This window comes from Entelurus aequoreus, linkage group LG20 (assembly GCF_033978785.1).
Source record: "Entelurus aequoreus isolate RoL-2023_Sb linkage group LG20, RoL_Eaeq_v1.1, whole genome shotgun sequence".
Classification (NCBI taxonomy): domain Eukaryota; kingdom Metazoa; phylum Chordata; class Actinopteri; order Syngnathiformes; family Syngnathidae; genus Entelurus; species Entelurus aequoreus.
The window spans coordinates 4,971,640-4,986,326 of record NC_084750.1 but is presented as its reverse complement, the minus strand read 5'-3'; the positions used below and the strand labels follow the sequence as shown (position 1 = coordinate 4,986,326).

Genomic DNA, 14,687 nt, shown 5'->3' with positions numbered 1-14,687 from the left:
TTTACATATGGAGCTATATGTTCATTAAAACAAAGAACGCGCTTTTTATTGCTCGGGGCTTATACATTTAAATTGTGCACTTTCGGGTGTGGGTCCCCCCGAGAACGCGCTCTAAAAACTTTTTTGGGGGCCAGGTGTTGAAATCAATACATTTATCAATGAAATCTCGTTGACATTACAATGTTGGCGCTGTAAGTCGACGCGGTTGTGTTTGCAGAAATTGTGAGGACTTTTGAGGAGGGGACGGGGCGCATATAGGTTGACTATAGGCAGCCGCGGCCATGTTGTGCACGTCCACTTGAATGAACTCATGCATGGCTGCAGCCTTGTTGTGTGCAAGGGCTCCATGTGCAGGAAGAGTGAATGTATCGCTGAGGAATGTACAGAACGTCTCCCCGCCTCCTCAGTGGCAGAACCCCCCCCTTCCATGCACTCATTCCATAGGCTTGCGCTCGCCATTGACGTTGCAATAACTGCGAAAAAAAAGGGCACATACTTTTGGGGGCTATAAGGGTAGATTGTTGGCCTTACTCGGTGTAAAGTCGTCGCTTTTTTGGCTATTGTTTTTTTTTCTCTCGCCCCGCCCACAAATCCGGTGAGATGACCTATCTTTTTGAAATGGTAATTGTTGTTGCTGAATGTATATGTTTTTTTGGTAGATGTCAACAGAAGTGGTGAGAGTGAACGGACGCCATGTTGAGTCTTGAGTTAGGCGCCTTCTCGTCCTCGCTAATGCCGTTTAAAGTCGATTTCATGTCAAGAAATAACACCCATGCAAGTTAATTCAAGAGCCAAATGCAACAAACTAATTGTATGTTGGTTTTAATCCTCCATTTTTTTGGGTGTGCTGCTCCACAGCGTCCTTGTTAGTAAAATGGCGGTGTGTGTGTGTGTGTGTGTTCGCCCTCCTCCTCCAAAACACAAGCTTTGTTAAAAAAGGAGCTCAATCTCAACTTTTTATATATTTCAATGTTTTTTAATAGCTTGCATACGTGAACAAAAATTACTTGTTTTTCTTTTTGCTTTATTTTGGCTGATACGTATTGTTCTGATTTTAATTTACTTTAGGGTCAAGTTGTTAAATTAGCACAAAAATGTCATGGTATACTTCTTTTTTTTTTTTTAATTGGGGCTGTTTGTTTAATCATGAAAGTCACTCACAAAGTGCAGAACATTTGTCATTCAGTGAAAATTCCACACGCTGAACTGTTGAATATTTGTAGAAAAAAAGGTATTGAAGTAATTTGACCTTCCCTGCTGCTTCTGTTTACACTTTTCAACAACTTTAGAAGATGCTTCACACTGTGATCTGTTATTAAAATGACTATTTTTTAAAGCAATAACTTTCTTTGTAACATTAGTGAGCCCCAAGGAGGAGAGAAAGGTGGGCTGCTGCATCTTTTCACACTTTTATGTTTAGTGCAGCAACAATGCACCGTTTAATGAATGTGAAATGGGAATTATCAAGTATTATCTTGCATCTTCATTGGAGAAAATTCTTGTTTGCAGATTCAATTTATAGGGTTTTGTAACTGTATATTCTGGATTTAAATATATTTAATGCATGCTCCGTGATATGCACAGGCCCTGAAGTTGGATGTGTTGGCATAGGAAAATGTGTGATAATCTTAATTTAATTTGTACTGAACACTTGAAACAATGAAAGTAAGTTAAAATAAGGGATTTTTAACAAAGGAAAATAATATTTTTATAGTGTGAGTCATACATTAAAAAGGGGAATTTTGCACTGGAATATACCCAAGAGTTCTGACATGAGTCAGTAAACACATGCCACCATGAAGTTGAACTGTATTGTTAAATAATTGTTGCTATGTTACAGCTGCAAGTGAAAGCACGTGTTAGCTGTAACAAGGCTATTGTCCATTTAGGACGTATGGAACATAATGTTCCCTCTGCTTGCACACCGCAGCCCTTTTTGCAACCTTCCTGTACGTTCAGTCTAGCCCCGATAGGAAGCTCAAATGTGGTTTTGTCACAAAAATGATAATTATCTACTAATGTAACCTTTTTGGTCAGGTACACAGCAAGTTGCAAATGTCATGCTTAAAACAGACATTGTTGTCATGCACTTCAGTCTCACACTTGTGACCCTTGAACTTTGGGACTTGTCAAAACGCATCAGCCGTGATTACTAACCTCATTTGAATATTTCAGGTAACAGCCAAGGCTTGGAAGTCATTTGCTACCTTGTTAAATTTTTAGGTTTGTGTTGTTCAACTTTGCATTTAGCGTGACACACAGACATTGAATTTTGAGTATCTTGATAGAAAAGCACTTTATAGATCTAATCCATTGTTTATTATAGCGTAATGTTGTTCTCCATATCTAACATGTTCAAATAAAACCTTTGTGTACTTTTCTGATGTATGACAGTCAATAAAGTGAGACACCCAATAAAAATGTATTCCAGGTCTTTCTTTTCCACCTTGTTTTATTGGTGAATGTTGAATGAAAGCGGTGGTAAATTTGAGAGACACTTATTAGCGTGACAATAACCTCAAGTTGTGTGAACACATCCTGGCATGGGCTTTGTTGTCTTGTTTTCCCACCTCACCCACACATCCTTAACTCCCACACCCACAGGACTAAAACTTGATTCTAATGCGTACAAGGGCCAGCTTTGAATGTCCATGCACAGACACTACAGAAAAAAAGAAGTGTGATCATAAAAGTATTTAAGAAGAGCGAAGCTTTACTTCTCCAAGCCAATGACCATCTCCAGACTAAAACTACAGAAAGAGGTTCTTTGTTCTAATGTATGTAAACAACAATTCAAAGGGAATAAAGACATGCTGGTTGAAAAACAGGAGGAGGATCTCAGTAGCGTCCTGCAAAAAGAAAACACACTTCATACCAATCCTAACAGCTTCGATATAAACAGTGTTTGGGTGACACTTACGTGGGCTGTAGGAGCGAGACCGTGAGCGAGACCTGTATCTACCGTACTCCGGAGACGGGGAGTGCCTGCGACTGCATGGAGACGTATGTGGTTTTAATGGCCAATAGCACAGCAACACATTGTCTCAAAAAGTATGAATTACCTGTACCGGTAGTCATATTCATCGTATCTGTCGTTTCGATCGTATCTGTCGTTGTATCTGTCGTTTCGATCGTATCTGTCGTTGTAACGGTCGTTATATCGATCGTTGTATCGGTCGGATCTTTCGTATCGGTCGAAATTGGAGTCTCTTCCCCTGCGGCCACCACCGTTGCTGTGCAAGTAAGAAGAATAAGGATGTGAAGTCTTGACTGGTAGGTGAGAAGGTGTTCAAAGTGACTGACTGAGTGGGTCTGCCCATGTAGATGCCAGGTGTGGGCGTGTGAGGCCGCTTGGTCAGGGAAAAATCCACGCGGATGTTCCGCCCGTCCAACTCCATGCCATTGACTTGCTCCATCGCCTGAGACCAGAGGACAACCATCAACACCCAGAGTAGGGACACGAGTGTGACAAGACTGACACCTAGTGGTGCGTTTGAGTAGTCACATCATACAACTGCAGGCAGCAAAAAAGGTGAAAGTACTTGGATAAAATAAAATATATCTTCCAACGAAAACAGAAGAAAAAGTGCAAATCTGCATTATATGAGTTATGTTGGCACAAGGGTGTCCAAAGTGACCAAGAACATTTGAAAGATGTTGGGGCCACTGTTAAGACTTTTTGTACACTAAAACCAATACTATGCAAATCAACATATCAAATATTTGTGTTTTAGGCATACTTGCCAACACTCCCGAATTTTCCGTGAGACTCCCGAATTTCAGTGCCTCTCCCGAACATCTCCCGGGGCAACCATTCTCCCGAATTTCTCCCTATTTCCAGCCGGACAACTATATTGGGGGCGTGCCTTAAAAGGCACTGCCTTTAGCGTCGTCTCTCACCTGAAAAGGAGACTATTATATATGTCTCCTTTATCCATAGGTTTATCTATAACCCATAAAGTAGGCAGGCACGGAGCCATTTCTCAGCGTGTGTTTATACCAGCCGGCACTTTAATACACTGACACACAACATCCGGATTCCCATCATGCATTGCTTCAAAACTACGGCAAGTAGTAATGTCCGAAATTTCCAGCCGGACAAACAATATTGAAGTGAAGTGAATTATATTTATATAGCGCTTTTCTCTAGTGACTCAAAGCGCTTTACATAGTAAAACCCAATATCTAAGTTACATTTAAACCAGTGTGGGTGGCACTGGGAGCAGGTGGGTAAAGTGTCTTGCCCAAGGACACAACGGCAGTGACTAGGATGGCGGACGCGGGAATCGAACCTGCAACCCTCAAGTTGCTGGCACGGCCGCTCTACCAACCGAGCTATGCCGCAATATATATATTGGGGGCGTGCCTTAAGCGTCCTCGCACCTGAAAAGGAGACTATTATATATGTCTCCGTTATCCATAGGTTTAACTATAACCCATAACACGGTGGACGAATGGATAGTCACTCATGAACGGTCAGAGAAGCACAAGGCGGCGGCAACGCAGTGTTATGGGCCACCTTGCTAAATGGAGACCCGAGGTTGTAACATATGCCGAGACAAAGATGGCTATGCTGATAGCTGCAAGCAACATCCCATTGTCATTTGTGGATGTTTTCAACAAATCCGTGAAGGATATGTTCCAGGATTCAGAGATCGCTCGCCAGTGCTCAAATGGCAGAACACAGGCTACTCAAATAGTGAAAGGTAAGTGTTATTTTTTTTTTTTAATAAAAGTAAGCAGCAAGTACAGTACAGTTAGTAGAACAACTGTGTTTTCATTACTGTGTACTGTACTATATAAGAAATACTCTAATTTCAGTGAATTCTAGCTATAAATATACTCCTTCCCACTTAACCCCTTCTCCCGCCCACACCCCCAATCTCCCGAATTCGGAAGTCTCAAGGTTGGCAAGTATGGTTTTAGGTCATTAGATACATTTATCATAGTCATTTTTCATCTCTAAAGCGCTTTGAATTGTGCTGTAAAATAAACGCGACTTGTCTAAACATAATTTCTTCACTCATTTTATCACACCCCGAACTCAAATGTTTACACTCAAAAATTTGCGAGAAATGTGTCCACATATTCATGACAGGAAATCATCAAAACCCAGGCTGTCGGCCAAAGTAACAACCGTCTCTTTGCAAAATGGAGAAAGGGCAAACACACCTCTTTGGAATCCTCAATTTTCTCAAAGTTAACAAAGGCGAAGCCCCTGGAGCGACCTGAGCGCTGGTCGAACACCACGTTGACCCCGGCCAGAGGGCCGTATCGTGAAAACACATCCCTCAGGTCTCGCTCTGTGGTGTACAAGCTCAGGCCGAACACCCCCAAACATGTGCTGGGGTCAGGGTTCTCCTGGAAAGGTCAACAGTACAGTTTTTTTTCTGATGATATATGGTCTCTTTTCATCCAGTGCATACAACAAGCAAAGTATCAACATCATCAAGTTGTGTCCTGACTCAGTACATAAAACATAAGGTGATGCTTTGATGAGATGGCCCATCTTACAAAACCTTTTCTTCATCACAAGAAAAATTCACAGTGATAAGAAAATCATGGAATGTGCCATTCGTGTTTAGGTTAAATCAATTTAAGTTGCATATGATTTAGTATACTTATGACAAAAAGCTGATGAGATACTCAGGCACTTAGCAGTATTGAATATTGTGCATATAGACTAACACTGTACAGTGGTACCTCATTTTCTCCACAAAGTGGATTAAGTTAATCTGCGCAGATGTGAACACAAATACATTTTCAAAAACATTGTTGTAGTTTTACATACAGAAAACAAAGCCAAATTCATATACATGACAAATAGTCAGCCAGAGGGGAGCTTTAGGCTGTGAGGAAACAAACTAGCCAGGATCAAGTCATATTTTCACCAACATGCGACGCAGACATTGATGCTGCTAAACACAGCTTTTTTCAATGCAGAGTCTTAAAGGAGAGCTGCACCTATTGTTCACAATCATTTTGAGAGACAAGACAAAAGTTTTTTTTGCATTCTGACATAAAAATCGTCTCGTTCTTGGCGGCTAGCAATGCAGCTAATCTGAGCAATCAGTTCTACCTCAAAATAACTTCATTTAGAAGAAGCCAACTACTGAAAGAGGTAAATTAGCTTCTACGTCAGCACAATGCACAACATTGCGATAGGACACCAAAACATGAACAATCATATTACAATATCTGTAAAGTATTATTTCATGTTTTGCCAGACAGCGTATGTACTGTAGTTGTAATAACACGCAGTTGTCTGTTTGGTCCAGCTGACCTGGGACATTTATTCCGGTTTATTTGGCTAAGCACGCCATTTATGTCGAACATAGCTTGGCCTCAAATTCCTCATTTTGCAGCTTTGAGTCGATTTGCAGTTCACCTTTAATCGATCGGAGAGTGTGCAGGTGTACCTATTGTTGTGACCAGGTGAATCTATATAATCCTTATGAAGTTTATTTTCGGCCGCAAGATATACATTCAAAAAGTGTACATTTTCAGAAGTTAAATTATGATATGGCTTCATATCCATATCCAATAAATATAATCTAAACAAGGAAGTGTTCAAAGTGTAGATTAAAATCCCCATATGTCCCCTTTGATTCAATAGTGTTTCTAGGGCTGCAACTAACAACTAATTTGATAATTGATTAATCTGTCGATTATTACTTCGATTAATAATTGGATAAAAGAGACAAACTACATTTCTATCCTTTCCAGTATTTTATTGGAAAAAAAACAGCATACTGGCACCATACTTATTTTGATTATTGTTTCTCAGCTGTTTGTAAATGTTGCAGTTTATAAATAAAGGTTTATTTTAAAAAAAGAAAAGAAAAAAAAAGTAGCCTCTGCACATGTGCATAGCATAGATCCAACGAATCGATGACTAAATTAATCGCCAACTATTTTTATAATCGATTAGTTGTTGCAGCCCTAATTGTTTTACACCTTCTTTATCAAAGTGCCGGTGCTATCTTTGGCTACATGGTGGATTATCTTGCAGCCGTACTTTATAAAAAAGACTGAGTCGGAAACGCGTGGGATTCATTGCAAATGAACTAGTTTACTCAATCGATAATATACAAAGTGTAGAAAAACTGGGGAAAATTTTAATGGCAAACCTAATCCCGCGAAAAGAAATTGGAAGTACCACTGTGCAGGAAAGTGCTTCTGAATGGTGGATGCAGTGCAGATGCACTCTACAATCCTGTAATAGTCTTATGTGGACTGAATCGTACTAAAATATATTGCCATATCCTCCTGAGGACCAGTCTCCTCTGCACCGGACATGTTTGGCCGTATGATATCCCCAATATCGTACAAAAACCAGGGCAAAATGCAACCATACGGACAACAACTGAGGTACCACTGTAAACAGGTGAAACTCAAAAAACATGAATATCGGTGGCGACAAAAGTTTGTTTGTTTCAGCAATCAGATTTACAAATGTGACACAGGCTCATAACATGCAACTCAAGAGCTTTCAAGCCTGTTTTGATATTTCGATGAACATGGCTTACAGCTGATGAAACCCTCGAATGGAAACTCAAAATGTGGCTTATCAAAAACTAAGCCATGACCATCAAAATGATAAGAAATACATCTCACTTTATGTGTAATGAGTTTATATCACATACTAGTTTTACATTTGAAGTTGCTGACATGAATACATTTTTACACAATATTCTCACTGGAAAACCTTTGAACATTTCAGTAGTTATGTTGAAAATTGTGAAACTCATCCAATAGATTAAAGTTAAATATTTCAAGAATGTACACTACCGTTCAAAAGTTTGGGGTCACATTGAAATGTCCTTATTTTTGAAGGAAAAGCACTGTACTTTTCAATGAAGATAACTTTAAACTAGTCTTAACTTTAAAGAAATACACTCTATACATTGCTAATGTGGTAAATGACTATTCTAGCTGCAAATGTCTGGTTTTTGGTGCAATATCTACAAAGGTGTATAGAGGCCCATTTCCAGCAACTATCACTCCAGTGTTCTAATGGTACAATGTGTTTGCTCATTGGCTCAGAAGGCTAATTGATGATTAGAAAACCCTTGTGCAATCATGTTCACACATCTGAAAACAGTTTAGCTCGTTACAGAAGCTACAAAACTGACCTTTCTTTGAGCAGATTGAGTTTCTGGAGCATCACATTCGTGGGGTCAATTAAACGCTCAAAATGGCCAGAAAAAGAGAACTTTCATCTGAAACTCGACAGTCTATTCTTGTTCTTAGAAATGAAGGCTATTCCACAAAATTGTTTGGGTGACCCCAAACTTTTGAACGGTAGTGTATTTCTTAATGCTTACAGTTAATATCTCAGTTTGAATATGAATCAGCTCTTAATTGGAATAACTTTTAGACATGAAAATGATTGAGATGCACCTGTGTTTATATGTGATGAAATGTGTACAGTGGTAGTAATGCCAGCAGAACAGACGGCCACTGGAAAAGAAAGGTTGGCTCTCGACTACAAAAATGTGAGCAAGTTCTTGGGGAGGAAAAATAATGTTAAGTACATCTTTGAACGAGCAGTGATGATGCGTGTCGGAGTAATAGATACTGTATGGAAATAAATATACATCCCCCCAGGGAATCACATGTTTCTCCAAATACACAGTCATTACATGAGGCGTGCCCAGAATATGCCAGAAGGTCCACATACCCTAACATCAGCACCTTCGCCATGACTGTTTGCTTCTTTTGTGTCATGGCTCTGTTGATATAATGAAAGGGGGAGGGGGTTAATGAAAAAATTGAATCGTCATGTCAGAGTGGTTAACCACAATATCACAAACCCTGGCCTGCGTCATTGCTCTCAACTGGTAAATAATGGCAGCTGAACCACAAGATGGCGCCAGAGAGATTTTAAAGGATGACATTTGAGTGCTACTATCAATATACAGATGGCAGCCTTGTTTCACAAGATGAGCACATACCACTAACAAACTTCTTGGGACTTGCCAGTAGGGATGCAACCTTCATAGACCAATATAGTAGGAGTAATAATCACAGTTTTACCATTATCATAAATTGATTAATTTCACAACAAAAATGTATCAAATTAGAGCAGGAGTGTTAAACTCATTTTCAATGAGGGCCACATTGCAATTATGCATGCCTTCAATGGGGCGCTTGTAACAGTCAATGTATGAATACAAACGTCTAATCGCCTCATTATATTACTACACATTTGCCTTTGCTTTTGATTTTTGTACACAAATTGATGGATAACTTTGAAAGTTAAAGTGACGAGCAGATGTAAGGGTATATATTTTCACTAACAAATTGTATAACGTTATAAAATAATAAGGGTGCTTAAAATACCAAAACAAATCACATCCGAATAGTTATTTTTTAAATTTAAATTGCTTCGTAATTTTCAAAATTCAATCAAAAAAAATTAATGATATATTAATATGCACCCTTACATTTTCTACCGATTGTCCCAAGACATCAGCGACTACAAGGAAGTTTTGTAACATGAAACCTGTTTTGAAAAGGTTTTATAATTATAGCAAAATATACATTACGAGAATCGGGTTGAATCAAGAATCAATTCTAAATCAAATCATGGGGTGCCTAAAGTTTCCCACCTCCCACATACATTTCTGTCAAAATGGAAACAATGAATACATTTTGTAAGAAATGATTGTTTCTAGGCGTTTGTGGGCCACATTAAAAATGTGGTGTGCCAAATGTGGTGCCCGGGCCATAAGTTTGACACCTTTGCCTTAGAGACCCAGATGTGTTATTACTGTCGGAAATAACAGTAATCCAATAATAGCAGTAGAAAATAATACACGTAAACAATAAGTGTTTTCAAGAATATATACATTAATCATTTTATTATTAATATAGGATAAAGATGACCTTTATTTTAAATGTTACTCATGTGGGAGATAAACTCAAGTGTTAGACTGTCTATTGATACTTATGTCCATTTTATGCCTTAACACCTGTAATTAGATACCCTGTTATTCTAGAATGTTGTTTTGTTATAACTTACAAAGCTTATAGTTTATTCAACACAGACAGGAAGAACGTTAAATGCAGTACCTGTTGCTGTTTGTTTACACTGAACGGACTCAACACTAATCAACTAATTGTAAGTTACATGATTTAATTCAGTTTTGTCGTACCTTTACTTTGGCGTGTAAAGCCACACCATATTGGGCGTATCAAACACTTTTGAAAATGGATTAAGGCTGAAACGACGCGTCGACGTCATCGGTTACGTAAATAAGTCGACGCCGTTTTTGTGCGTCGACGCGTCACATATTTACGTCACACTACCGTCATGGCGGAGCGCAAAGCAGACTGTGCGAGCGAGGGGGAAAAAGCACGCCAAAAGTCGTCAAAAGTGTGGGAGTATTTCAATGCACAGCCTAATAATGTTGTTGTATGCACACTGTGTCGAGCGTAAATGGCCTATCATAGCAGCACAACGGCTATGAACGAACATTTGAAAAGAAAACCATCAACTAGTCAATCGTCCGCGTTAGCATACGTTGTCATCATTATACAAAAACATGAATGTGTCATTTGTATCTGCTAGGTGTGTAACGGTACGTGTTTTGTATTGAACCGTTTCGGTACGGGGCTTTCGGTTCGGGGGTGTACCGAACGAGTTTCTAAGCTAAAGCTAACTTTAGCTGCTAAAGTCTTAACAAGCTGCTTTGATCCTTCTGCCTCTGTCTCAGCACGCAGCATTGTCCCACCCACACAACCATCTGATTGGTACACACAAAGCATTATCGGCCAATCAGCAGTGCGTATTCAAAACGTTACCAGCCAATCAGCAGTGCGTATTCAGAGCGCATGTAGTCAGCGCTTCAGCGTCTAGCAGATAGGTGTTTAGCAGGTGAGCATCAGGCAGCGGACTCTCCCCAAATGATAATAAACACCTCCCAGTCAACTACTAGTAACATCACTATCAGCCCGTTGACCTTCTAGAAACGTAAACTGCAGCTCAGCTCGCTCGCAGTCCTGGTTTGAGGTGAAGGCTAATTACCTCTCGGTTCCAGCCACATCGACCCTTCTGAGCGTAGACATGCTAACCTTTCTTCATTACAACTGTTAGTCACTCACTGGAATGAGTAGAATTGGTTTTGTGTACAGCGTTGGACTGGATGTTTATTTTGCACATTTTAAAAGCAATACTTGTTTACACTGTTGTTACAGAATATTTCGTTTTGCACTTTTTTGTATTGGATGTTTATCTTTATTTTTGCACATTTTAAAGCAAAATAAGCAATACTTTTACTTTTGAAATGCTTATACTATTGCAGAATATTAAGGTTTGCACTGGATGTTTACTTTTATATTTGCACATTAAAAAGCAAATAAGCTACTTTTAATTTTGTTAAAAGTTTTAATTTACATTGTTACAGAATATTTTGTCATGTTGTTGTCAATGTTGACTGAGTGGCCATACTTTTTTTTTTGTAAATAAAAGCCACGCCTTTTGAAAAAACTGGCCTACATTTATTTTTTCATCTTCATTTTAAATAAAATAAAAAATAATCGGTAAAATGAAAAAAAAAAAAAAATCTATAGATCAATCGAAAAAAATATCTATAGATTAACCGATTAATCGAAAAAAATAATCTATAGATTAATCGATAGAAAAATAATCGTTAGCTGCAGCCTTAAAATGGATAAGCTATCATCTTCATGGCGATAGCTTGCTCATTTTTTAAGTAGCCCAAATGTTCCCCCTTTTTAAAGATGGGAACAGTTTGCTGCTTTGTCTTGCTGCCCTTTTTAATGTAATGTAGCATGCTAGCGTCTCTCTGGATTGTTGCGTATAAGCACGTGCAGCGCTGGCGTAACTCTCGTTTCGGTTCCGTTCAGGTTGTTACGAAAATACCGCAGCAGCGTAATGTGCGTTTATAGCGAGCGAGGACTGAAACGCGGTGTAGCCGAGTCTTTGTGACGTTTTAATCACAGTTGATGGTTGCATCCCTGCTTGCCAACAATCTGCAGTGCAATGTCATTTTCATTCATTTGTGCTCACCCTGCCGGCTGTGGGACGGCGACGGCTCGACGCCGGGGAGGAGCTCTGGCTCTTCCTGCGGCGGGAGTGGGGGCTGTAGGAGCGCGAACGGGACCTGCGTCTGCGGGAATGAGACCGGGATCGCGAGCGGCGGCTTGAGTCCCGCCGGGAACCAGACCTAAAAAACCCAGAGATGAGCAAAGCCATTATAGATGCTGTTTGGCACCCTGATGATGGAGAACAACCGACCTGGATTTGGACCGAGAGCGAGATCTGGACACAGAGCGTCTGGGGCCTCGGGATGTGCTTGGAGATCTTGACCTGCTCCTCGACTTGGCCCGTGCTGGACTTCCACGATCCAATTTAGGTGGGGAGAGAGACCCCTATTGCCACAGCAGAAAGTTCCAACACTTTATCACGTACGAATGTGTGTGTGGCGGCATGGAAGAAGACTGAGTAAAAAGTTCATTGTCAGGTACAACACACACTCACCAACCACCTCATTAAGTACACACGCACAGTTTAAGGACATCCAATGGAAAGGTCACTTCAAAAAGGTAGTTATTGCAAATCCAGTGTTTCTCATTCATTTATTTGTGGCGGCCGACTGCAAATAAATGCGGACCGCCACAATTAGATTTAAGGGAACAAAGCAGAAAGTGCAATTTTGCACAAACTGTTCGCCCTCTGTCATTATTATGCTTGTCGTTAAAACACTGTCTGTACGAGTGATGGAGTCATAACTGTGCTTTTCATACACATCTGGTTCCATGTTGCCAACTCAGCCAGTATTCAGAGCCCTCGAGACAGATTTAACCAAGTGATTTGCTATAAACTGTTCCTGCAACGTGAGAACGCATGTAGCTCTTCTCAACAAGCAGCTTTGTCTCGCTTGTGACATAAAACATAAAAATAACTGCATCTGTGATTTTAAACAAATGTATTTAGCTTTGTTGTTTACTCTTTGTTCCTAAAGTTTATAACAATAACATGCACATTTTCCGTGGCCAACCATTCAAATTAGACTCGCTATCGTAGCTTGCAGTACTGTGAGAAACTTAGGAATTAAAAATGAAACGCCATTAAGAAAATGACAAAACTGTGCAAGTGTACATAATGTAATGGGTGATGTGTACTGTGGAGACAACTGTGAGAAAACTTATGTAAATAGGTAATCAACCATTCAAATCAGAATTCTATGTGACCAATGTATGTCTACCTGAGCCATCAGAGGGAAATTACAACATGCAACTGTTAATTAACAGAATGGGAGCACGAATAAGGAAAACAATAGTGACACAAAGCATTACTTAACCTAGGGACACACACATTCTTCCATGTTCTTTACACGCTACTCCTTTCTCTCCGCTTTTTCTATTCTTCTTTGTTCTTCTGTTTTTCAGTTTTCGCCGTGTTTTCTCTTCAGCCAAATTTAGTTAGTGTTCTATTTGCCTTCAATCTTCCATCACTTTTTCCTCCCTCTCCAACTTTTGCTCTGTACATGTTCTCAATAGCCTTCTTTTATCTTGGAATTTTCTCTCCCATCATTCTTGGATAAAATTCTTCAAATCCTTCACGAGCAATTACCTTAATGAAAGAAGAACATTCAATAAAATTAAGATAGGATTTGATAGAAGTCTGAATATAGCAAAAAAAAAAAAGCACGTGAATGCATGGCAGTTACATTGATAGTCACATACGTGAATATAACAAAGAGGCAAATATGATCTAGGTCACAGACACGTGGTTCACTGCGTGAAAGCAATTATGGAAAAAGTGGCCAAAGCCCAACTTTTTAAGAGGCATTTTAACACAGGTTGAGGAAAAAATATGAAAGCTACTTTAAGCTAACGCCAAGGAGGTAGCTCAAGCTAACTAATGCGCTAATGGTGCGTTCATAGTTTAGCTAGCTAGAAGGAACATAGCAAAAAACCGTCTATATTGCTTATGCTGGTTACTCATACACGTTTTACTTAAATCTAATTTCAGCATACCACTCACAAAATGTCGTCGTTATGCAGTTTATTTCAGTGGAGTTAGCTCGAAGTGCGAATAGTATTTGTTGTCGGCAGCCAAACGAGGACAGACGAAATAGTGATATTGTACATAATTAAATGTCAATACTTACCCGTCTATCATGGTTGCCGTCGTCGACGTCACTCATTGTCGGGCCGGCTAAGTTGATATTACCAAGGAGTGCGGGGTAAATAAGGCGAGTTTGATGTTTAAACACAAATGTTTTCGTTATTTTTGGAGCGACTCCTGGCGAGAAAATGGCGCGCGTCTGTGTGGTGCGTTCAGGTACGACACTAGCACACGTCATTTCCTAATGTCACGCCCCGTTTAAAAAAACCCGAACACTTCATCAGAAAAACGTCGATGTTTAAGTATGGGTGTCCAAAGGGAAAAAAAACGAATTATGATTTTATTTCCTGTATTTTTTTTAAATCTATCATAAAAATATACATTCGATATTTCAGTAAGCTCGGCAACACATCCTGTAAGCCCGTAAAGTAACGCCTTCAAAATAAAATCACTCTGTATAAAAAACAAAACACTAGGCAGTTGGGTCTTTCCACCTGCACCCAATTGACATATATGTATGTTATTTTGTACTCGTTTTAAGCCGCATTGTTTAATCATTCACTCTTTTGATTTGAAGGAATGTGCA

General features: G+C 39.6%; 1 protein-coding gene across 2 annotated transcripts; it reads right to left on the bottom strand.

The window, feature by feature from the left end:
* Positions 1-2,469: 2,469 nt before the first annotated feature.
* On the bottom strand, positions 2,470-14,336 carry LOC133635864 (transformer-2 protein homolog alpha-like). Of its 2 annotated transcripts, none has more exons than XM_062029264.1 (9): positions 14,145-14,336; positions 12,266-12,399; positions 12,038-12,194; positions 8,684-8,734; positions 5,173-5,361; positions 3,304-3,419; positions 3,069-3,233; positions 2,921-2,991; positions 2,470-2,849 (listed from the first exon to the last, which is right to left on the bottom strand). In XM_062029264.1, the coding sequence occupies exons 1-9, from the start codon at positions 14,178-14,180 to the stop codon at positions 2,839-2,841; spliced, it is 930 nt and encodes a 309-aa protein (XP_061885248.1). In that variant the 5' UTR covers positions 14,181-14,336; the 3' UTR covers positions 2,470-2,838. The 2 variants fall into 2 exon arrangements, with proteins under 2 accessions (XP_061885248.1, XP_061885247.1); XM_062029263.1 differs by having other exon boundaries at positions 2,479-2,849; positions 3,063-3,233; positions 14,145-14,334.
* Positions 14,337-14,687: the final 351 nt, after the last annotated feature.